Source organism: Cnephaeus nilssonii (genome assembly GCF_951640355.1).
Source record: "Cnephaeus nilssonii genome assembly, chromosome: 13".
NCBI lineage: Eukaryota > Metazoa > Chordata > Mammalia > Chiroptera > Vespertilionidae > Cnephaeus > Cnephaeus nilssonii.
In genome coordinates this window covers 73,394,337-73,420,800 of record NC_137084.1, presented here as the reverse complement: position 1 = coordinate 73,420,800, position 26,464 = coordinate 73,394,337, and the positions used below count along the sequence as shown (strand labels likewise).

Sequence of the window (26,464 nt, the reverse complement as noted above, 5' to 3'; positions counted from 1 at the left end):
CTAATCTATAGATATAGATATATAGATATACATATGTTTTAATAAATTAAATGAAATATATTAAGTAAGAATAAGCTTCTGCTTCAACATTTTTGAAATTCTATCTGCCTTTATACAGGCCTGAGAACGCTCTTCTTTCTACTATACTATCTTCTTTTTTAAATGATAACACCTTAAATATGATGATTTTGGGGAATTAATTCTTTAAACCTCATTACTACCCCAGGTTGCAATATCACTTTACCATGTGCTGCTAATTATTTAATGATCTTTTAACAGCATTTTATACCTTGATTTCTTGTTTTCCAAACTAGAAAATATGCTTTCTGAAAAGGAGCGCACACCCTCTTTTTCTTTTAATATTTTCTTCAGCAGTGAAAACAATGCTATTTTGCACAATAGACTCACCACATCAATATTGCTGTTGATCACTTATAGGATATGCAATACTAACATCTGGGTGGATGTAGAACCTGAGGGAGACTGAATGACCATAGGAAGCTACGAAAGGAGGCTTCAGAATCTTCAACAGGTTCTTCTTTCCTTTATAAATTCCTCCCAAACACATTTGTTCTGTGTTCTCTCCTGGAATATCAAGCCAAATTATGATGACAGGCAGTCCTCATCCCTACGAAACCTTGCCTACAAATTAAAGACACATACGTGGTGTTGAGCAGAAAGCAATGAAATCCTTCTTCACATGGGTCTTGTGGACACTATCGTCTTTCAAGTCCTCTGGAGACTCTGCAGAGCTGTCTGCTGAGGCCACTAGAGAGTCACTGACCCACACCTCTCCACGGTTTGCTGAGGGGACACCACCTGTTATATTCTTCACTGCTAAGCCCATGCTAACACTCTTTTGACTAAATAAATAGGATGCCCTTAATGAAGGTGTTCTAATTAACTATGTGTGCGTACACACACACACACACACACACACACACACACACACACAGTACAGGCCTAATACATTATCTCTACTCCCACTTTACAGAATGTCAATAAATAGCAACTACCATCTACACCTGGAATGTACCTATTGATCAGGGAGAGTAATGGTGCTATAAAATACTATTGACTATTCCTAAGTAACCAGTTTTTGGTTTAATGGCAGTAAAATAACATTGCAATGTCAAGGAAGGAAATATCTGCTTAATTCAATAACAGGCATAGGATTCTAAAACAAATTTTTCTTTCCTTTCCTATTGCTACTTAACCCTTCTAAGCCATTCCCCAAGTGATATAAATATCTTAAAGTTTGAATTAACATATAAGAGAAAGAAATGCCATAATTATTTGTTTTGATTTTTTTTTTTTGTTAGTTGAGGTATAATTAACATACAGTGAAATTCACTTTTAATTGAGTTTATTGGGATGACATTGGTTCACAAAACCTTGCAGGTTTCAAGTGGACAACTCAACAAAACATCATCAGCACACTGCATTGTGCTCCCATCCCCCCAAGCAAAGTCTCTTTGCCCACCTCCTCCTATCCCCACCCACTTTCCCTCTATCACCACACTTTTGTTGGTATCTATGCCTTATGTTATATTTTTTCTTAATGACTTCACCTTCTTTCATCCTGCCAGAGATAATATAATTTTGATTCATAAATGTTGAAATTAAAGCCATTTATATGTTATAATTTTAATAGTTCCACATAAAGATAATTTAGAGTTAGCATTAATATCATCTTCACTTGCTATGGTCCACTAGAGTGAATAGAGTTTATATTTATTTGTATATCAATTTCTCTGTTGTCATCGCTAGGTATTCTTCCCAAAAAAAGTATATTAGGTATAATTGCAAAAGTAAGGCAGGTTTAGGCTTATTTTTACTAGATATAAAACACCCAGTAAAAGCTTGCATGATACACTCCTCCCAGACCTCTCAACCCCGTCAGAACTCACCACTTCTGCAGGCCTGGATGATGATGATCTTGGACTTGTCCTTTAGATGGCAGCAGTTTTGATACTTGAAAATCTGGAATATGGTGTCATAAGGTAGCACATCTGGGTTTTCATCGCTATGCAGAGTCCCACAGATTATAAGCAGGAGGCCATGAGACATGAACACCAAGAACGTACTATCTGAGGTCCTGTGCTCTGAGTGGGAAGAGATCAACCACAGAACTTGTAGGCATATATGCATAACTGATGGACACAGGCAATAGGGTGGTGGAGGCCTGGGGCATGGGTGGGGACGGGGGCAGGCAATAAAGGTTCAATGGGAGAAAAGAGTGGACATATGTAATACTTTCAACAATAAAGATTTTTTAAAAAATCCATTTCTAATTTTTTTGAAGATTAAATACATTCTCCACCTACTTTAGTCTACATTGATCATAATTAAAGACATTCTCCACCTACTTTAGTCTACACTAATCATAATTAAAGCTTTATATGGACACTAGAGGCCCAATGCATGAAATTCGTGCAAAGGGGCTCAGCCCTCACAGCCCTGGCTTCATCTGGAAGGTCCTCCAGATGGTGGTTCTGCTGTTCAGTCTAATTAGCATATTAGCTCTTTATTATATAGAATTATTTTTCTAGCATATATATATATATATATGATTTAGTATCTATATATAATATGTTGCAGCATTATTTATTCATTATTGCCAATCTAATTCACTTAATAGAATAAATTACCTATCTATAGTTACTTATTAATTATTATTTCCCAGGCATCCCCCTAGGGGTCCCGGATTGCAAGAGGGCACAGGCAAAGCCAAGGGACCCCACTGGTGCACGAATCCATGCAGCAGGCCTCTAGTATGCATATAGAGATCTTTGGTTAATCTCTCCATACCCTCTCTCCTCCCCACTTCCCTCTGAGATTCATCAGTCTGTTCCATGTTTCCATGCCTGTGGTTCTGCTCCTGCATTGAGTGTCTGCCTTCTGGTGGTCAGTGTACATCATAGCTACTGGTCAGACAGTCAAATGGTCTACCGGTCAGCCGGTTGCTTAGGCATTATATATATAAATTATTAAATCCAGAGTGAAAAACGTTTGTAAACAAACCGTGTAAGGCCTTTACTAATTGACTATCTAAACTAAATCCTTGCTCGGATTCTCTTGAGCACTAGCTCTTTTTGTTTTGTCAATTTCTCACAAATTTACTGTTTTCTGTCTCTAAAAGTATCACAGTTTGACCATTTCTTTGAACCTCATTTTATGATCTGAACATCATGTTGTGATTCTCCTGTGCACAAATATTTAATTGTGGGGGTTTTTTCTGTTAATCTGGTTTTGTGTCAATAGTAACCATAAGAACTAAAAAGTAGGGTAGAAGATGGGAATTCTCTTATTCAATGACAGTGTCATATCCAAAGAGTCATTGCAAAAATCAATGTCAATGAGCTTTTTCCCTACATTTTCTTCTAAGAGTTTAGTTTGATAGTTTCAAATCTTGCATGTAAATCTAATCCATTTTTAAGTTAATTTTTGTGAATGGTGTAAGATAGGAATTCAATTTAATTCTTTTGCATATCTAGTTTTCCCTATTTACTTATTTATTTTTGTTTAGCCATTTGTATTTTTATTGAACTTTCTGAACTTTTAAACAATTTCTGTCTAGTTATGACAATTAAATGGGAAGCCACAATTACAATTCACAAACTATGGCCAGAAAAATAACACACAGCCCATCAGAAATGACACCAAACTCTTTCCATTATATTCATTCAAAAGATTCCACCGCACAAATGTCACTTTTTTCTTGGCGGGGGAAGGCCATTTATTCTGGCAGTACTTTACAATTTCAGGAAGTGGTTTTGATACCACAAGTTACAGTAAGCGAGACCTTAACAAACTTGGAGGGCATGGTTTTGTGAGGCCACCGGCTGCTTGCCTGGAAGACTGCCCTTGAACCTAGTGAATGGCCTGTCAGCCCCAGCTGGCTGAGTCTTCCCAGGTGTTGAAAAAGGAAACAGATTTTCCTGCATAGAGGGCGAAAATTTCTGTGGAGCAGAGTGAGTGTTTTCTGTGTTTCCAACCCTCTCCCCACCACGAAGCAAGTTCTCAAGCTTTCCTGAAGCTGCTTTAGGTCACATGACCTTCTATCGCAATGACCTTTTCCTACACGTTTATTAAAGAGACTGTCCTTTCCCATTGAGTATTATTGATTCCCCTTTCAAATGTTAGGTGACCATACGTGCCTGGGCCTGGATTCTTGTTTCTATTTCATTGATCTATGTCTGTTTTTATGCCAGTGACATACAATTTTTATTACTACAGCTTTGAAATATAGTTTGAAATCAGGAAGTGTGATCCCTTCAGCTTTGTTCTTTCTCAAGATTGCTTTGGCTACTTAAGATCTTTGTAATTAACCCCTTTAATTAAAGGGATTAATATCCAAAATATATAAGAAACTCATAGAATTCAATAGCAAAAACACAAATAATATGATTTTAAAATAGGCAAAGGAGCAGAAATGACAGTTTTTCCAAAAATGCCATATATAGGGTCTGCATGTATATAAAAAGGTCTTTGATGACACTAATCCTCAGAGAAATGCAAATCAAAACCACAATGAGATATCACCTCACATCTGCTAGAATGGCCACTATCAAAATAACAAGAGACAGCATGTAGAGAAAAGCCTGCATGTGGGCAAAAGAAACCTTTGTGCACTGTTAATGGGAATGTAAATTGGTACAGCACTCTGGAAAACAGCATGGGAGTTTCTAAAAAAAAACAAATAAATAAATAAAAGAAAAAGGACTATCATGTGACTTAGCAACCATATTCCTGGGTATATATATCTGAAGGAAATGAAATCACTATCCCCAAAAGCTATCTGTACCACCATACTTATTGTAGCATTATTTCCAATAGCCACACATGGAAATCACCTGTATCCTTCAATAGTTAAATGGATTAAAAATATCATATATATTTATATGATATAAATATATGTGGCTATAAAAATATCATATATATATATATATATATATATATATATATATATATATAATTCATCCATGAAAAAGAAGGAAATTCTGCTATTTCAGACAAAGTGGATAAACCCTGAGGGCATTATGCTAAGTAAAATAAATGTCAGACAAAATATCAAGCAATAAAGCAAATATTGTATGATCTCACTTGAATATGAAATCTAAAAATGCTGAACTCATAGACATAGAGAGTAGATTGTTAGTTACCAGGTTTAGGGGTTGGAGAAATGAGGTAAAAACTTCCAGTTATATGCTAAATAAGTTCTAGGATTTACTGTACAACATGGTGGCTATAGTTAACAGTACTGTATCGGATACTTGAAAGTTGCTGATCTTAAACATTCTTACCATAAAAGAATAAAGAAAGAGAGAGAGATGCCTGGTCAGTGTGGCATGGTGGTTGAGCATGGACCTATGAACCAAGAGGTCAAGGTTGATTTCCGGTCAGGGAACATACCCAGGTTTCGAGCTCAATCCCCAGGAGGGGGCGTGCAGGAGGCGCCAATCAATGATTCTCTCTCATCATTGATGTTCCAATCTCTCTCTCCCTCGCCCTCTCTGAAATCAATAAAAACATATTAAGAAAAAAAAAAAAAAAGAATGACAGCTATGTGAAGTGATGGATGTTAACTAAACTTATTGTGGTGACTATTTCACAAAATATACATATATCACATCATTATGTGTACATCCTAGACTTATACAATGTTATATGTCAATTTATATCTCAATAAAGGTAGGGAAAAAATAAAGTAGCAGAATTAAACATTGACCTGGGAGATTTCTAAACTGAAAATGAAATCAGTTGATTTTATTGCAAGCTCCCAAGCCCATGGGCACCTCCTCTCAGCTTTGGGGGCAGCTGGCCAGCCACCACAGACAGAAAGACTCCAAGAAGCACCTGCACAGAGCCTTTCTGCTCCAAACCTCCCCCAAACCAAAGCCTCTTATCTTCCAGAGGCTCATTTTGACCTTGTGAGAAGACAGACTAATAAGTGACTTCTCTAGCCAGTTCAACAGGTTGTTGTCTCATATGAGGCCCATGCAACAATTTCTGTTATTCATCTCTTCCACTCATATACACTGAGTGGCCAGATTATTATGATCTCTGAACGCATAATAATCTGGCCACTCAGTGCATATCCCATATAATAAAAGGCTAATATGAAAATTGTCCCCTCAACCAGGAGTTCGACCAGCAGGCAGGCCGGCCAACTGTCCATGTCCCCTCCCCCTGGCCAGGCTGGCCGGACCCCACCCATGCATGAATTCATGCACCAGGCCTCTAATTACACACACACACACACACACACACACACACTGAGTGGCCAGATTATTATGCTTTCAGAGATCATAATAATCTGGCCACTCAGTGTACATATTCTAGTTATTATAGAAAACAAATTCTATGATGTCCTTTAGCTCCATTTGCAACTCTAATGAAAAGGACTATAACAGTACTATAAAATAATGTTTGTCCTTGTCTTCTGTCTTTATTTTAGCAGTAAAACACCAAAACAATTATGAAAACAATTATAAGATGAGTTCTTTAGATGGGCCTGGTACCTAGCACCATAGATGACTAAGAATGCCTCTATAGACACAAAATGATTTGATGGCTCCAAAGACCACTTATCACGCAAGATCAAGTTCAATGATTTTCTATCTGTTATTAGTCATTGGCTTTCTCTTTAATCATAGCCCAGTGTTCTTATTCCAAATTTCTGAATCAATAAGGGCTATTAGAGAATGTAAAAAGCCATTGGCCAGTGAATTATGATATTTTTGTATACTAACCCTAATTTTTTCAACTTTCCAGCTCAGTGACCGTGCACAAATAAGTTAACCTTTCTGACTCCCATTTGGTAAATTATAAACAGGTGTATTCTATGTACCACCGATTCATGGAGTTTTTGTAAAAAGCTAATCAGGTACTCTATAGCTAGCAAGATTTAGCAAATAACAATGCATTAATCCTGGTTAAAAATGTCACAAATGTTTTATGTTGCACATTTATCTAAATATTTGTGTTGCCAGAGGATTGGGTTGATGGGATGCCTCCACTGCTAGTGGGAGTGGGTGCCTGGTGATATCTTCGGAAAAGGGGTTCTCTAAGACTCACATGGGAGAATGAATCATTTTTATTTACATAGAGTTACATCCCTCAGTTGGTAAAGTCCCATTGTCATTAAATCGGTCCTGATAAAGGTGCACTTGGGACTCTAGCACAGCCAAAAGCAGGGCCGGTGTCCAGAGTTTCCGTTCCATGGTGGAGCTGAGTTCCATGCAGCATCAGGGTAGTTAAAACCCATTGGTTCCTTGTGTGGAGTCCACATGGCTGTGAGCCATGTGGGCAAATGCAGAGGGGGAGTGAGCCCCCTGCAACAGGTGTCCCAAGAGAGCAAGAGGGTCTCGAGGGGAAGAAAGAGAGAGAACTCGCTCTGTACAGGAATTTAAATATCATATCTTCTCGTGTTTGCAGTAGCCATGCCTATTTTGGCCACTGACAGGTAAGCATCTTCCCAGGTCACCAGGCCTTACTGGGCATGCGTCTATAGTCCAGTCCCTTCCCCCATGGGTCTGCAGAGAATAGTCTTGGAACGTGTTAACTGCAGCTTCTGGCAACGCTGTATAAATGACATGCCTGCATTACCTAGTTTCCCCTTTCCTCCTTCCCTGTTGATAATAACCAGATTATTAACGGCATCATTTGGATCTTCTTTATATTTATATGTTATTTAACTGAAATTTAAATTTAACGGCTGACCAGCGTTTTATCTGGCAAGACTATTAATATTTAGGGCCAGATATACTTTGCTGTAGGGAGCTGTCCTGTGTATTGAAGAATGTTCAGCAGCATTGCTTGCTTCTACCCACTGGGTTCCAGTAACACTGCCTCCATGGTGACTACCAAAAATGGCTTCAGACTTTACAAAAGTTGGCCCCCTCCCCCACCCTCACTTCACAATGAACCTTTCTAGATTTTAAGTTAGATTTTAAGATAGTGGGTAAAGTGTCTGCTCTCTCACAAGTTGTGTTACATTGGGCTTAGCCTCAGTTGCTTTAACATTACAATAGGAATAATAATATTCTGTTTGTGTGGATTAAATGATAAAGTTTATTTAATACACATTTATATAGTGCCTTATGAAGTTGTTTCAATTATTTGTTAATTTACTATACAGGATGAGTATATGAGGTGGGTGACTTTAAGTTCATTTTATAGTTGAGAAAACTGAGGCACAGAGAGGTTAAAGGATTGGCCCAAGTCCACACAGCAAGTAAATGGCAGAGCCACAATTCAAACCCAGTTGGTCTGACAGCAAAACCTGGTTCTTCGTTATGCCAGGCTGCCTCTCAGAAACAGGGCATGGATTGTGTGGCAGGTGCCTGGTACAGAACCAAAGCTAAGTCGTCTGCATTGATTGTAGGATTAGGTTAGTGTTATCATGGTATACAGCCCTGAAAGCAGGTGCTGTGTTGTAAGTTTCCTTTTGAACTTTTTACACTGCGTCCTCACAACCACCTTTCGAGCTAGACAGGAAAGGCAAGTAGCAGCAGCCTTGTCTGATGAATAATACTGAGCCTTATACTTGCCAGAGAGATGAGATTGCTATCATAGTTAGCTAATTATTAATAAGGGAAAGAAGTCAAGGAAAGCCAGACATTACTAAGCAAGAGCAGCTGGGGACGCAGGGTCTGTTTGCTTCACTAGGGATCTACAGCTTCATACACCCTCCAGGGGATTACTGCCCCTCCCTTCCCCTCTCCTAGATTGTTTGGGAAAAGTAGGGGGAGATAAGAACATGCACAATAAAAGCCATAAAGGTTCAGGGGGAGGTACTTGACTGTAGAGGTCTATCAGTCTAACCTGGGGAAATAATAAATTGATTGGATGTTGGACCCTGTCAAAAGCCCTCGGAAGCTTGGGAAGTTGATTGGTTATTGTGAAAAACCTCCTGGTTCCTCCCACGCCTGAGAATACATAATCCCTGGCAACCAAAGAAGGTTTCTGTCTCTTGCTTGGTGACCCACGCTAGTCTGTTCACGTGTGCGCTCTCTCTCCTGGGAGCACAGGACCATGCCTCCCATGCCAGGTTAGCAGCCACTGGGCTCTGAAGGGACTAAGCTTCATATGAAGCAGAAGCTTTGGACACTGACTTTTTTTCCGGCCCTGCTGAAGATGGGATTGCACTTTTTCCATGGGAAGAGGGAAGGAGCTGGATGGGACATTGGAAAGCCAGGAGGGAACTCTGATTTTTCACCACCAAACACCTAACCACACCACAGTCTCCCATGTACGGATTCTTGAAATGCTTTTCTCACAAGCCCATGGAAGAGCCTAATTTCAACCAACAACAAGATGAGCTTGATGAGAATCCGGTTTTTCTCAACCTGGGCCAGCTCTCTCTATTATCAAAGTAACAGTCATCTTGAGCATTATGCCAAACTTAAGATAGTCTGGGGGACAAAAGCATAAGAAAAAAACAAACAACAACAACAAAAATGCAATAGAAGAGAGTAGATAATCCACTAAATGGTAGGACAAACCTGGAGTGCCAGATTAGAATTTGAGAAAAGGATGGATTTAAAAGTGCTCCGGGCTTTAAAGAATGGCAAGGTTCAAACAGAAAGGGACTGTATTTGAGAATTTACTAAGTTCTGGCATTGTTGTGGATGCTTTACAACAATAGAATACTGTTCACTAACATCCCTATGAAGGAATGTTAGTGTTCTATCTCCATTTTACAGGTGGATTAAAGCTCTAGTTTAAGATTCTTTCAGGAAGTCACATCGTTAATACCTGCTAGAAATCAAATTTAAATTTACTCTTCCAATTCCCAAACCTAAGCTATTTCATGTACTAATAGTAGAGAGGAAAGGTGAGCGTGGGGAGGAAAAGATATTTCATTTTAAAGAAAGAATGCTGTTAAAAAGCAATGTACAAAGTTCTTCTTCAGTCCTATATCTACACATCACCTAAAACAATTGCAACCTAGAAGGAAATCAGTGTATATTATAAAATACAGATAGAATGAAAGAAGAATAAATGTCAACATAGCAAATTTGTGAATGAAAAATAATTTGGAAAAATATCTGGTAATACAGATAAATCATTTAAAAAAATTAAACTATGAAGATATTTGCAGGAAAGATAAATATGAATTAAGAATTTAATCATAATACATTCCTCAATTTATATTCTTCATTAAGTGCATATTTATAGACTGTCTAATAAATGTCAGACACTGAATTATGATCTAGTGATTCAAAACAAGAATAAGGCATTGTCCTTGTCCTTAATTTTTTTTTATTGACTACTCAGGAATTCAGATATGTGAGTCACTCATTGGCATTAACAAAATTAAAGTTTGCACAATGTGGGTAGTAAACAGGTTAGATGAACAGGTTTGACAATAGCATTTGTGTAGAACAAAAGTCCTGGGCTATTTTGTTCTCATAAACTCAATGGGTGCTAGAACAACTGAATGCAGTCTTAAATTGCATTAATCTTAATTCACTTAAAATATGTATTGTGCCATAACCGGTTTGGCTCAGTGGATAGAGCGTCAGCCTGCAGACTCAAGGGTACCAGGTTCGATTCTGGTCAAGGGCATGTACCTTGGTTGCAGGCACATCCCCAGTGGGGGTGTGCAGGAGGCAGCTGATTGATGTTTCTCTCTCATTGATGTTTCTAACTCTATCTCCCTCTCCCTTCCTCTCTGTAAAAAAATCAATAAAATATATTTTAAAAAAATATGTATTGTGATCCTACTATATATCATATATTGTGCTAAGTGAGAATGAGTAAGGTATAGAATCTTGGCTTCATAAAGCATATTTTGTCTTAGGAAAGGCCACATACAAATACATATAGTAATTGCAAGTTATAATTCATATTATGAAGGACAAATGTGTAGATGTGGTGGGGGGTGTAACTGTAACAAATTACCACAAATCCAGTGGCTTAAGACATTGACAATTTATTATTTTATAATTTTTGTGGTCACTGAACTGAAATCAAGGTGTCAGAAGGGCTGTGTTCCTTACAGAGGTGCTAAGGGTGAAGTCTTTCTCTTGCTTTTTCCACATTTCCAGGTTCATGGTCTTTTGTCACTTTGTTCACTGCTTGAGAGCTGTGCTGAGAGCACAGGCATGCTGGGACCCAGGGGTGCCCTCCAGACTCCATCGGGCCTGGACATGTGGACACCTGTCCAACATGGAGAGGTGGGCTAAGGCTTGCAGTATCTCAGGGACCCGAGGGAGGGCCTGCAATCCCCCTTCACAGCCTGCAACTGCCCGCTTCACCTCCCCACTAATCCTGATACCACGGATAGTGAGGGATCACCAGGGGGGTCTCTCCCACTGGCCAAGATAGAGCAGGGGAGGTTTTTACATTTATTACCCCAAAAGCTAGCAACATGAATGGACAGGACCCCAGCTCAAAAGCTAGCAAGATAACTGGATGGAGAAAAGAAGCCTTGCCCTCACTATCCCTATAAGAACTGCAGGCTTGAGTAGGAAGGCGAGATGGGACACAGCCCAGCATTTTCCCAGGGCAGCAGCTGAATAAACATCTTGCCTTTTGTACCAGCACCTGTCTCCCAAGTTTGGCTTTCATTGTGATAGGCAGCAGAACCCACTTGTTCAGTTTCATTATTACATCTACTTTTGTAACTCTGACTCTTGCCTCCATCTTTTTCTTAAAGAACCACTTATATGAATGGGTTGACATTGATCATAAAGAATATTTTTCCATCTCCAGGTTTTTAATTTAAATATATCCATAAAGTCCCCTTTTCTAAGTGAGCGGGACCAGATTTTGACACTCCAAAATATGCCTTTGGAATATTGATTTTAAGCTGGTATTTCTTAAAATATATTTTATTGATTTCAGAGAGGAAGAGAGAGAGAGCGAGAGAATCATTGATCAGCTGCCTCCTGCAAACCCCAACTGGGGATCCAGCCTGCAACCTGGGCATATGCCCCCAGGAATTGAGCCTCAACCTCCTGGTTCATAGGTTGATGCTCAACCACTGACTGGGCTAAGCTGGTTATTTTTAAGAAACAAAAGACTCAGAAAGAAACTTTGAACATCTTCCCCCCCCCCCCCCCCCCCGCCACCTCTGCAGCCTGCCTAATGGAATTCAGCTAGAAAAATATGTTTAAAGGAGGGAGATATTCACTTTAGCAATTTACCTTAGTATATGTGGATTAAGTGACAGCCAGGATCCATTTATGCACCACATTGTTGCTCTTTCTCATCTATCTGTGAACTGCCTACTTTCTCTCTGAAATCTTAGAGGTTACACATTCTCTTAGGAAATTATTTTTTACACTCCACAGAGGTAACATTCACAGGTGCTGGTAATTAGGATGTAGACCTATTTGGACGCCCATTCTTCTTCCTACCAAAAAAGAGATATTGGGAAATAAGGCAATGGAGGAAGCAGAATTTTAATAGAATGGTCAGGAAATTCTGAGTAAGTAGACAAATCTTATTACTTTATTTAATAAAGTAGTTTCAATGTAAGGGGAAAGATTGTTCCACTAATTTCTGAGCATTCTAAGTCACTTTCAGAATATGTTTTTCATCTTTAAATATAAATTTTAAATAATTTTTGGCAAACTAGAATATACAATATTTTAAATCTGGAAATTGAGAGCATAGCGAGACTGAAAATAGTAATACAGTCTGGTTATTTTGATTTTATACCTTTTACCTAAGAGAGTCTCATTCACAATTAAGATTTATTTCCCCTTTTTTCCACTGAATAATGACCCATGCAATTAGAGATAGCAATCAACTTCCTAATGTTCAGACAGAAATGATTTTCATCACATTTTACATCTATCCACTTTAGAAACCTTTATAGACTTCCTGACATTTATATACCTTGAGAATTTAAATTTGAATAACTGCACAATTACTGTTATTGATTGTTTATGTCTCTGTGTGCATGTGTGTAGATTAATAACAATCTGTCAATTAGCAACCTACTACTTTTACTCTTTTCTTCTTTGTAAGTTACCTTAAACACCATTGAAAATATTCTTGCTTTGGGGAGGGGGGGATTTAAAAATTAGGATGTCTCTTGGTTATATTGAGTTCCTCTGCCCCAAACAAGAAAAAAACACACTTGCAAGGAACTTTGAGTTATTTTTATGAGGAATAGTGTTAGAGACAGAAATGTGTTCTTGAGATGCCTATACAGGTGCATGAAGTAATGCTTTACATAAGTATTCAGGATAAAGTAAAGTGAAGCCTGGTGTATTACCCATTCCCAAGATGGAATTCTCATTTTCTCCAAATGGGCCAGAAGTTCACATCTATGTTTCCAATTTAACACTATGCCTTTTAATTATATATATATATATATATATATATATATATATATATATATATGCCATATATAAAAGCCTAATATTCTAAGTGTCCAACTGAGCAGTCAACTGACCAGTTGCTATAACATGCACTGACCACCAGGGGGCAGATGCTCCAACTGGTAGGTGAGTTGCTGCTGGGGTCCGGCCAATCAGGACTGGGAGAGACAGGGTCAGACATGCCCTGGAGTCCTCCTGTGGTCCTTCCCACAGTCCCTCCCCAGCCATTGGCCCCAATAAGCCTGGATCGGGACTGGGCGAGATGGTCCTGATTGGCCCTGATCACTGGCCAGGCAGAGGGACCCCACCTATGCACGGATTCGTGCACCGGGCCTCTAGTTTTAATTTAAGAACTAATGTCCTTTGTTTTGCTCTCTCAAAGTCACTCATAATTATATCAAGCCATGTATTTATACTAGTGGCCCTACCAAACTTAGGAATATTTACTCATTTGCCTATTCACTTATTTCATTATTTATTGTTTTATATTTAATCAAGTATTTCAGAAAAGTTCCCAACTTATACAAGTACAGGTGATCTTTCCCCTTATGATTACTGAAAAACAAATTATTGAAAAATAAAAATAAATCTCAATATTTCTCCAAGCTTTAAAAAAATCCACAAACAGACCCACTTGTAATACCACAGCAATTACCACATGTTTAGGCTGAAACAATGGATATGATAAAACAATTAAATACAAGCCATTGCAAAAATTTTTTGTAAATAGTCCTTAAAATATTTTCATGGGCATGAGTATGTATCACTTTTGGATTTCCTAGGTAGCCAGCCTGAATATATAGACAATTGGGTAAATGTAGATATTTATTTTTGTTGTGGTGTAATAATCTAGCAGTTTAAACTCTGATTAAGCATGGCATATCGTATAAAAAGAATCAATAATAATAAGAATCATCCAAGCCTTCTCAAACTTTACTAAAACATATTAAGTGGGGTAAATTATGTGGTCTCAATATCCCACAAAGTCCATCTCATAAAAGACAGTGTTATACATGGATTATAATATACTAGAAGCCTGGTGCACGAAATTCGTGCACGGCGGGGGGTTGTTCCTCAGCCCAGCCTGTACCCTCTCCAATATGGGACATCCCTCTCACAATCCAGGACTGCTGGCTCCCAACTGCTTGCCTGCCTGCCTTCCTGATTGCCCCTAACCACTTCTGCCTGCCAGCCTGATCACCCCCTAACCACTCCGCTGCCAGCCTGGTTGATGCTTAACTGCTCCCCTGCCAGCCTGTTTGCCCCCAACTTTCCTCCTCTGCCAGCCTGGTCACCCCTAACTGCCCTCTCCTGCAGGGTTGAACACCTCCAACTGCCCTCCCTTGCAAGCCTGGTTACTCTCAACTGCCCTCCCTTGCAGGCCTGGTCCCTCACAACTGCCCTCCCTTGCAGGCCGGGTGCCTCCCAACTGCCCTCTCCTGCTGGCCATCTTGTGGTGGCCATCTTGTGTCCACATGGGGGCAGGATCTTTGACCACATGGGGGCAGCTATATTGTGTGTTGCAGTGATGATCAATCTGCATATTACTCTTTTATTAGATAGGATAGAGGCCTGGTACAGGAGTGGGGGCCAGCTGGTTTGCCCTGAAGGGTGTCACAGATAAGGGTGGGGGTTCCCTTGGGGTGTGGGGCAGCCTGAGCGAGGGGCCTGTGGTGGTTTGCAGGCCGGCCACGCCCCCTGGCAACCCAAGGGGAGGCCCTGGTATCTGGAATTTATTTTTCTTCTACAATTGAAACTTTGTAGCCTGGAGCGGAGCCACGCCTGGGGCTCCGGCAGCCATTTCTGCGGCAGTTAATTCACCTTCTACAATTGAAACTTTGTAGCCTTAAGTGTGTGAGCCCGGCCAGGGTGTGTGGAAAGCTTTGCTTCCCCTGTTTCCGCCGGCAACCCTGGCCTGCTCTCTCAAGCTCCATTCTGCCGCCATTTGTTTGAATTTGTTTACCTTCTACTATTGAAACTTTGTAGCTTGAGTGGAGGCTTAGGCCTGCAATGGCTATGGAAAGCTTGGCTTCCTCTGTTACCTGGGAAACCTTGCTCTCTGTGGCTGTAGCCATCTTGGATTGGGGTTAATTTGCATACTCGCCCTGATTGGCTGGTGGGCGTGGCTTGGCTGGTGGGCATGGCTTATGTAGCGGAGTGATGGTTAATTTGCATATTGCCATTTTATTAGAGAGGATTCTGAGAGGAAGCCTATGTGCCTCGCTCTCTCTGCCTGAGTCTATGCTAGAGAAATCTAGGGAAATGATGGGCTCCCATCCTCAACTAGGGACATGGCATCTGAAAATATGTCTCACTTGGTCCTACATTCTTACACACACACACACACACACACACACACACACACACACACACCCCAGACTGAAGGCTCTCTTTCCTTCTGAAGCTCAACAGTACACTTTCTAGTACTATGTGTTGTGACTGATACTTTATCCGGCTGCTGAATTTCTTCTTTTATCTTGGTTGTGTCTGGGCTGTCTTTATGTGGAGTTTGGCCTGACGTAGAGTGTGAAAACCTTGACTCTACCATCCACTCACTCTCTTTACTTCCCCAATGCCAAAAGCCTTCATACTACATTAAATGATTTTGATACTTTAGGGGGAAAACAGTATATATATGCATCCATTGTATCATTTGAGAAATTTAGGCCTTGGATAAATCTTGGGCCCTCCCTCTCCATCCCCTTTAAAGATGATCAGTTTCTCCAATCACTCAGCTAATAAAATTAGAAGCCAAGGACTCATGCTTGGGCTCCCTTCTCTGGGTCTGGCCCTCTTCATTTATCAAGTGGGATCGAGTGAAAGATCAGCAGTGGACAAATTTTATTGATAGACCCTTAAATTCCTTCAGAAACATCTCTCGTGTTTTCAGGTTTCCCTCTGAATACATTACTCTTTCACTGACTTCCAAAATCCCTTCCAAAAGCGAGCCCAAATGGTGGGAGAGTCTTCCATTCTAATCCACCACTGAGGCAATTGACATCATGGTAGACTGAGAGAACAGAAAGACAGAGACTCAGTCACTAGAAAGGAGGCCCAGGAATTGGGTCAGAACTTAAGAAAGAAAGGGGGCTACACAGAATAAATGGGACACAGTATAGCTTTATCCTGGCCCCTTTAGTCAGGTGTCCTGTCAAGAGGCCACGGGGCAGCTGAATCTCTCCTACCACCGCCTTTCCCAAGCTTACATCACCGTGTGGGAAGACTTTAAACGGATAAACAGGCACTTTTGTTAAATAGCGTGAGCCTGTGTGGGCAGACAGGCTTCCCTGGAGAGCTAGAGACTGAGCTATTGTTAAGGGCCACCTGGCCTTGGTGCTGCTTTTCCCTCTGGAAGCAAGTGTGATTGGAGAACAAGAAGCTCTTTTCTTGCCTTTGCCATTGTCTTCTCTGTGTGTATCCCCTTTGACCACCCCACAGGAGGAAGGCATGTCAATATTGTTGGGTGCATTCAGGCAGTCTTGTTTCTTGTCTATTAATACACGATTGTGTTAAAATTACAAGGAACATTCCAATATTTATTGAAAGCTAAGTATTCTCAATAAGTCCACTGAAATAAGTTAGCTGAGTGTTTTTATTATTAATCTTTTCAGATAAATATACTCTGAGAGAAATACCAGGTGATCCCTATGTAGCCCTCCGTTTTGGAAACTTCCTATGTCAGGAACCTTAAAACTTCTGAAGGAAAACCATTCATTGCTAAACACGTCTAACTGTGAGAAAGGTGGTTTGCCACACATTTGGCAAACCTGCCTTTTAGTAATTCCCAAAATAGCATGTTTATGTTGTCTGTAGAAGTGCTTCAAATAATTCAGGCACCTAGATCCTTCTTAAGTGTTCTCTGGGTTCAGCACCACAGGTCAGGGTCACACAGTGAGGAAGATGTGGTGATAAAAGGAGAAGCAACGGTCATCTGAGTCCTGGCCAGGTACTCTTTCCATGACCCCATGGCTTCTCTGAAGAAACTGAGCATCCTGTCTCTCTCTCTCTCTCTCTCTCTCTCTCTCTCTCTCTCTCACACACACACACACACACACACACACACACACGTTTCTTAGTGTGGTAAAGAGGGCCAGGTTTAAAAGAATTTTCTTGTTAAAGAACCATTATTTGTCAAGGAAAAGTAAAAGCTGGATGAGTTCATCATGATCTCCTCCCTGTTTGGGACCCTGAGAACAAGAAAAGTACTGCAGTCTCTGGTCCTCGCTGTGCTGGAACCTCAGCTCTTGGTGACAATATTCAAATTGTGACAGTTATGTGGTTTCTGACTTCAAACTCAGCCCTGAGATATAAATTACATCTCAAAATCATTGAGGATGCAGTTCTTAAATTATTTTGAACTTGAATTATGACTGGCCACAATTGACCCTTTATTATTATTATTATTATTATTATTACTAGATGCCCAGTGCACAAAATTCGTGCACAGGTAGGGTCCCTAGGCCTGGCCAGCGATCAGCTGCTGGCTGCCAGCCAGGGCCTTCCTTCCTTCTGTGCCACCCCATAGTGGTCAGTGCATGTCATAACTCCAGAGGGGACAATATGCATACTAGCCTTTTATTATATAGGTTTATTATTATTATTATTAAACCCTAGAATACAATTTGGAAAAGGATCTGAATGTAGCAGCCTCTAACATAGTATGCTCTGTGTTGGCAACTGAGCTGGAATTGGCTGACACCTCTATTTATCCCGATAAGTATGTAAGGGAAGCAACTAGGTCAGAATTCTGCCTCACTCTAACAAGAGGACCAAAGTGAAGGCACCTGTAGTCATACATATTCAGCTGCTGGACAAAGTTTGTATATCAGGGCTTCAACAAGATAGAATTCCAGGGCTAATATGTTGGGATCCTGGGGATCCAGGTTTATAATACCTTATCATGGTTTAAGGTGATGCTTCAGCTTATGCTAATTTGCCTGCATTCCATTCTGAGGGAGCAGAGCAAAGAAAAGGGGAGAATACATTTCATTTAAGTACATCCATAGACAAAGCATATGTTGGGGGGGGGGCGCGGAATTCTCCCCTCTACCCTTTAGTTCTTATGGCTGGACTAATGAGAAAAAAATAAAATTGACACAAGACTAGATTGAAAAGAGAAAAACCAGTTTCCCACATGTGGACAGGGGAATCATGATATGATACTCAGATCATAAAATGAGGCTCAAAGAAATGATCAAATGAGGTACCTTTTTAGACCTTTTTATTTATTTATTTAAATATATTTTATTGATTTTTTACAGAGAGGAAGAGAGAGGGATAGAGAGTTAGAAACATCGATGAGAGAGAAACATCGATCAGCTGCCTCTTGCACACCTCCTATTGGGGATGTGCCCACAACCAAGGTACATGCCCTTGACCGGAATCGAACATGGGACCTTTCAGTCCGCAGGCCGACACTCTATCCACTGAGCCAAATCGGTTTCGGCTTAGACCTTTTTAGACAAAAAAAATTTGTGAGAAATTGACAGGACAAAGATATTAGTGCTCATGAGAAAGAAAGCTAAGCAAGGTTTAGACTTAGGAAGGAAATTTGGAAAGGCGTTACTAGGTTTATTTATACAGGCTTTTCAATTCTGGTTTTTATGAGTCTGTGATCAGGTTGCCTCTCAGCCCTCAGGAGAGTGAAGGGCACCTTTCACATGAACTTATTTCCTGCTCTTATAGAGACAGAGGAGCGTCAGAGCTCCTGCCTCTCTCTCTCTCACAGACATTTCATCTCTCTTTGGACAAAAACCTAATCATTTGGCCAAAGGTAGCTGCAAGAGAGCTGGTAGGGAAAACAAACAAAGGAAAAATAAACTTTAGCTGAACTAGCATGGGATCAATTGAAAGCTCCATTACCGTACAAGAATGGAGATGGATACTGATTAATAGTTCCCTTCGCAGCCTCTGAGAGTGCCTGACAGATTTATGCCTGGACACCTGAAGTGGTAGCAGGCTATCAGGTGACCTTGTCACCCAAAGATCTCTCCCTTTGTGTTCTCATTGGGCCAGTTTTGGCCCTATGCCTGTTTTCTGTACTGTGTCCCAATTTACCTGTCCTCCTCATGTCCTCCTAGGTTAGCATGCATTTTTCCTCTCAAAGTACCTCAGGTTAGCACACACATCATCTGGTCACCTTATCTGTGAACTCCATGCAACACCTTGCCCTACAGCCCCGACCTCCTGCCCCAGCCCCAAGCTGTGAGGGAATACTACCATAGACTGGTGTGGAAGGAAAAAAAAACCTATTATTTCTAGGTTTTTGGCTGGCCTAATAATTAAATTGACCTCAAACTAATTAACAAAATAAAAACACACAAAAATTAATATGTGTACATGGGTGAGAATCAGGAAAACTGAGTAAGTCCCTGAAGGGGCTGAAGCCACCACCTTACATACAATCTTCAATAAAGACTAAAGAAGATGTTGGGGGTGGGGAGCCAATTATGACATAACCAAGAACAATCCAGTAAACAAGGGTGAGGTTGTTTTATAGATTTACACTTTTGCCTTCAGTACTGATAAGAATGTCAAGAGGTAAGGTTATCCTTCTCTTCCTGGTACAGCTAGGGAGACATCCTTCCAAATGGAGATTTCCCTAGTATTAAGTAAATGTCTCTTGCAAAAAAGGATAACTTTTACACAGTTTGAGAGCTTTTCTATGCCTGCAATTTCATAGAAATGATCAGCCTAAAAGAATTCTTACATCAAAGAGATTTATTGGGGATTACAAATTTTGTTCCCTTACACTAGACGGAAACCTGAGGCACAATTCCCAGCTCCGACCAGAGATGTATGACTTCTTTCCAATAAGAAACTCCATTTATAGGTGCAGAAGTTAGCAGAAGGCCTTGCACACAGTGGTAGGCACCATGAGACCCCATGACTATTTTGTTCTTGAGCAATAAACATTGCCAAGTTTTAAGAAGGTAAGGCTTAGAATAAATTGTTGATTCTGTTCCTTCTTTAAGTCCCATAGCTAGTGTAGTTTATTTCTTTCTGGCATTTGCACTCAGTGTTCACTGGTAAATTGTTAACCCTGTGATGTGATATTCTTGCAATTGCATCTGAACTAAAAGATTCTTAATATTACTTAGCATTGGCAGTTTAGTTGTTTCATTATACTCTTTCTATTACTGCTATTCCATCAAAGACAATCTATCAACTATATCAACACTAGAAGGTGTGTTTTTTTTTCATACAGTCTTTGGTGTTATAGGGATTCAGAACAGACATCACCAAAATGCGCCAATTTGGCATGTGAATAACTTGGGGCTGAAGGCAATCAAGACCCTGCAGACCATCAGAAATGTTTACCTCTCCCTTAAAGCATTTCAGTTAGTGGCCTTGCCCATAATAAGACTTAACAGAAATAACGTTTTATGACCTACTTACAGGGAAGGGCAAACTACTATTAAATGTCTGGTCGCTTTATTGTCCTGCAATAACCTTCCTCACCTCTGAAGCTTCAAGGCACCTTACATCATCCTGGGTTCGGAACACCCTACATACCTTATTTCTCTCTCTGTCTCTGACTGTCGCATGTATGTGGGGTTCTCATGCTACCATATGTAAATCCATTTAGTTATTTTTCTCTTATTAATCTGTCTTGTATAGATTTAATTATTGGCTGAAAGAGCTTCGACAAGATGAGGCCTTCAGGATAGTTCCAAGATTTCCAAAAGGGAGAGAAGCCAGAGAGGAAACAGGTGTTCAGCTGTAGACAGGAGAAAGGGGCTGCAGAGGCATGTCACAGGAGCAAGGAGGACACGGGGCAGCTTATCTCAGGGTCTTGGACATAGGAAGTAGGGTCTGAGAGTAAGAAATGCGGGGTGAAATTGGGCTACTTACTTGTCTAAGAGCTGACAGCATATGGAAACCAGACTCTGCAGTACACTGGCTACATCATCCTACCTTGAGAAGAATATATTTAAATTTAGCTGGAGAGCATTCTAGGTTGCTGGCAGGACACACGTCTCTGGTACATTGTAGTTGATAACATTTGGCTAGCTCAGTGCTTTTTCCAAGTGATAGTGTTAATCAGAGGTCAAGCCAGGTCTATTTCTGTATCATTGTCATCTCCCTCTATTTTCATCTTCTCCTGATTTAGCACTCTGTCCTCTAACAAGCCCCTGAGTATGTCCTTGCCCATTGATTCAGTAAAAAAAAGCACCCGATCGGCTAAAAACAATAGATTGCCAAAAATCAGAAGTATGATGGGAAATGGCCACCCATTCCCTTCCCATGGTGGTTCAGGAGTCCCACAAAAATGACCCAGTGGTAGTTGAATTTCCCCTGAAAAATCATTTCTTTTCTGCTGATGGACTCTCGTGCTGTCAGAACTATGCAGCTGTGTTTATACACGTGTGGAATCTTCTCCTTGGTCTCCCTCGGTGAGTCATTTAATTACTCCTTAAAAATGCAGCACCCAATTTTCCCTTCAGAGAGCCCTCGGTTTATAAGAACCAGTCCTAACCCCCAAACCTTTCTCATGAGGCCAGCAGTCCATCGTGGTCTTTCCTTGCAAAGACAGGCAACCTCAGTCAAATTCGGCCCATTCAAGGAATCAGAGAAGATTTAGAAAAGAAGCACAATGCATTAATAAAGACCCAGATCCTTCCGGACTTTTTCATCTTCTTCCAGAAGCCCAAGGGACATTTGGCTTGTCATCCCATCCTTTTTTCACTCATAAAAGGAAGCAGAGCCTCTGGCCGAAGAAGCAAAGCTAGTTTGGCAATTTTCTGCCAGCGAGGGAGCTTTCCTTCCTCCTTATTTGTGTCTCTCTCTATCTACCCTCCTTCCAGTTCTCTGCAACTTAACTAAAATATAATGAAAATTTTGAAAACAGATATTATCTTTGTCAAAGATGTCCTCAAATGTCAGCCTCTTTTATTATGGCAAAGGCTCATTCTTCATGGCTCTGTCCACAAACTTTTGGAAAAGTAAAGGATAAATGAAAGAAAAGCTTATTGTCCCTTTCTTTTTTTAAAATATATTTTTATTGATTTCAGAGAGGAAGGAAGAGGGAGATAGAGATAGAAACATCAATGATGGGAGAGAATCATTGATTGGCTGCCTCCTGCACGCCCCCCACTGGGGATCGAGCCCACAACCCGGGCTTTTGCCCTTGACCAGAATCGAACCTGGGACCCTTCAGTCCACAGGCCAACGCTCTATCCACTGAGCCAAACCGGCTAGGACTGTCCCTTTCTTTTTTATCAGGGTTTGTATATAGTCTTTTACTTTAGACCTGTGAAATAGAAAACTAAACCAATCCTACCCACTTTCTCATTACCTTGAGCGTGCTTCTGGTCTCTCCCAGGCTCAGCCAGAGATTTCCTGAGATGTACAGTTCTCTAGTCATTCCCCCTGCTATCTGAATAAGGTGTGGGGAGACCACGTTCTGTAACCCAATGAGAGAGAAGAGGGGAAGTGGAATACCCAGACCCCAAGAGATTGTCATAGTTAGCTAATTAATCCCCCTGACACGTAGGAGAAAATCGAGTTGGGAAGTTGCAGAGGTGGGAAAATAATACTGTATTTGTGTTTTTTTACACACACAAAGAACAGGTTTGATTAAAGAAGACTGATCAGTGCATATTGGCAGACACATGTATTGATTTCAGGTGAGGAGGGATGGAGCCAAAAGGAGAATTTAAGTGGTAAATCTGAAAAATCATTTTAGTTATTGTGTGAGTAACATGTAAGATTAAGGGGAGGACAAGTCCAGGAAATTATTAGACTTTCCTCTTGGCTTTGCTGGGTGAGATGTGTTATACCTTAAGATGAATAAGGAAACGAAGATGTGAATGTTGCCCTGGGTTTTCAAAGGCCACAACTAACTTGCAGACATCTAAATGCACCTTTAACCAGATGAGAACATAACGATTTATGCTGTGGATGTGGGAGCCAAATTGGTCTAAAAGGCTACTCATATTTTTTCCAGGAAAAATGAGTTAACCTGCTTGATTGAAAACTAGGCTACAGCTCCTTTGTATCATAAATATAATTCCTTTTTATCTTAGTTTAACATAAATTGACATGTTAATATGTTTTTCCAAGAACATAAATGAGTCATGATAAAACTTCTCCTGTATGAGGATGAATGTGAAGTACGTAATCATTAATTTGAACAGGGTGTTCCTTTAAAAAACAATTTCGATTGCACATCTCATGGCTGAGCAGTGTGTCTGGCAACAGGATTTTGTTTCTTTCTGCTTCTCAGCGATACTTTCAGAAGTCAGGAAATTAAATCCATCTGTCGGGTGATAACTACCTGTCCTTGCTTTCTCTACTTAGACAGAGTGAGCACGCTCAATATTTTACTCCTGTCCAAGCTGCCCTGTAAAATACCTTTTGCTGTGTCATTTGATAAATTTAAAAAGACATCCTGGGATCCATTCTGAGTTAACTTTTGTGTACAGTGACAAATTCCAGTCTACTTTCATGTTTTTTGCATGTGGCTCTCCAATTTTCCCAGCACCATTTATCAAAGAGGTTTCTTATTACCTATTGTATGTTTTTGGCTTCTTTGTCAAAAACTGTTAGTGGTAGAAGTTGAGTTCTTCGGCTACCACGAGGAAAATAATTTCCTGAGGCCCCTGTGGTATGATGTGGTTTCTATGGAAAGCTTTATGATGATGTAAAATTAAGCGGATTCCCCTCCAAGGTCCCTTTTCTGTCCATTTCACAACGGAAGTAGCCCAATCTTTGCTTCTAATGGGGCCAGAATTAAGGCCACTGCTCAGAGTTTCTGCTCCACATTAAGGTCCAGTCTGGTCCAGCACCTGGCTAGTTTATCTTGTGTTCCCAGCTGCAGTCCATTGTGTTTGGGGTCCACAAGGCCATGGGACGTGTGGCTGCTGAAGGCCACGTAGCTATGGAAAGGGAACTGGTGAACACATAGCAAAGGAAGAGCAAGAGCGAAGGTTTTTAACCAAGAGTTTCTTCAAATTAGCCAATTAACTTTTCAAGATCTCACTCACTTCTGATGGGGTCCACCCCCAATCTAATCCATTGTTCCCCAGGCTAGACTGACAGACAAGCACCTCCCCAACTTCTACTGTGCATGTGCCTGTCACACCCTTCTCCCCACAACAACCCAGTACCAGATGAGGGAAGGGAGGGTTGTTAACCCCCTTGGAGGAGCACTGCTGGGGGAAGCTGTAGCTTCCTAGGTGACCATGCTTATGATGCCTGAGTTCTCTTTGCTTTCTTTCCTTTATTAATGTTAATTAGCTAAATGACAATAACAAAACCATTTGCCCATATATATGTGGGTTTTTTTCTGGGCTCTCAATTCTGTTCCATTGGTCTCTGTGTTTGTTTTTCTGTCAATATCATGCTGCTTTGATTATTGTCACTTTGTAGTATAATTTGAAACCAGGGAATGTTATACCTTTGACTTGGCTCTTTTTTTCTCAAGATTCTTCCTCATCATTGATGTTTCTGTCTCTCTCTCTCTCTCCCTCTCCCTTCTTCTCTCTGAAATCAATAAAAATATATTTAAAAAAAGAAATAAAAAAAAACCCCACGAGATTCTACCTCACACCTGTTAGAATGGCTATTTTCAACAAGATAGGAAATAACGTGTTGGAGAAAAAAGGTATACCTCTGGTGGAAATGTAAATCGATACAGCCACTATGGAAACAGATGTTGGTTCCCCAAAAAGTGAAGAATAGAGCTACTATATGGCCCAGCAATCCCTCCTTAGGTATCAACCTGACAAATTTGAAAACATTTATTCATAAAAATATATGTACCCACTGTGTTCATTGCAGCATTATGTGAAACAACTGAAATCTATTTTGATGGATAATTGCTTAAAGAAGATGTGATACATAAATACAATGGAACACTACTATATGAAAAGATAAAATGCTTCCATTTGTGATAACATGGATAGGTATTGAGAACATCATGCTAAACATAATAAGTTAGATAGAACAAGTCAAAAACAGAAAGCAACAAATGAACAAACAAGACAAACTAACAAACTGTTAGTTTTATTTGTTAGTCTTAATGGTATAGTGGTTACCAGAGGGAAATGGGTGTGAGGAGAGGTAGAAGAGCATAAAAGGGGTCAAATATATGGTGACAGAAGGAGACTTGACTTTGAATGGTGAGAACACAATACAATATACAGATAATATATTATAGAATTGTACACTTGAAACCTATGTAATTTCATTAACCAATGTCATCCCAATACATTTAATAAAATTTAAAAATGACATCCTGCCGAAACTGGTTTGGCTCAGTGGATAGAGCGTCGGCCTGTGGACTCAAGGGTCCCGGGTTTGATTCCGGTCAAGGGCATGTGCCTTGGTTGCGGGCACATCCCCGGTGGGGGTGTGCAAGAGGCAGCTGATCGATGTTTCTAACTCTCTATCCCTCTCTCTTCCTCTCTGTAAAAAATCAATAAAATATATTAAAAAAAAAAAAATGACATCCTGATAAAAATCATGAGATATCTAGGGTAGAAAACCAAACCATATATTAAAAATTTGTAATAGATAAAAAATGCTTTTAAGTTTCATTATTATGTATGAGAATGTGTTGTGTGTATGTGTGTGTGTGTGTTATGTACCCATTACTAGTTATGGTGATTATAATAAATCATCTCTAGTAATGATTCTAAAAAAGATAGTACAGTTAAGTGATTTTTATTACCTTAAAACAATACAATTTTATGATGGATAATTTGGAGAATATTGGAAAGTTTTCAAAGGATATAAATACCATCAGCATTGCCACTATATACAGTTATTGCAGTTTCCACATTTTTGCTTGATCTGCAAATAATAAATTTGTATTTCTTTATTTTGTTATATAAGGACTATTATACTGTCTATACATTAGTGCAAAGTGCATTTGGATAGCACTTCCAAAATTGAAAATCTTACCAAAACATTAGAAACTTATCAAAACATGCTCACACAATGATAAGATGTGCTATAAATATAACCTCATAGACATTTTTTATAAAAAAAGAAATCCAAAGAGAATGGAATTGCATTTGTTTTGTTTTTCTTTCAGTGCTTCTTGAAGTGCTTTGGGTTGAACTTTTAATTTGTCCCGAGGTTTTGTGTGAGTATCACAAAAAAATTGTAATTTT

General features: G+C 40.0%; 1 protein-coding gene across 1 annotated transcript in view; it reads right to left on the bottom strand.

The window, feature by feature from the left end:
- The window catches only part of LOC307110204 (caspase-13-like), a gene marked incomplete at both ends in the record, with an annotated part of 148,296 nt that overhangs the window by 9,847 nt on the left and 111,985 nt on the right, over positions 1-26,464 (bottom strand). The window contains 2 exon segments of the mRNA XM_079789199.1: positions 664-804; positions 1,911-2,105. Coding sequence (XP_079645325.1) covers positions 664-804; positions 1,911-2,105 — 336 coding nt within the window.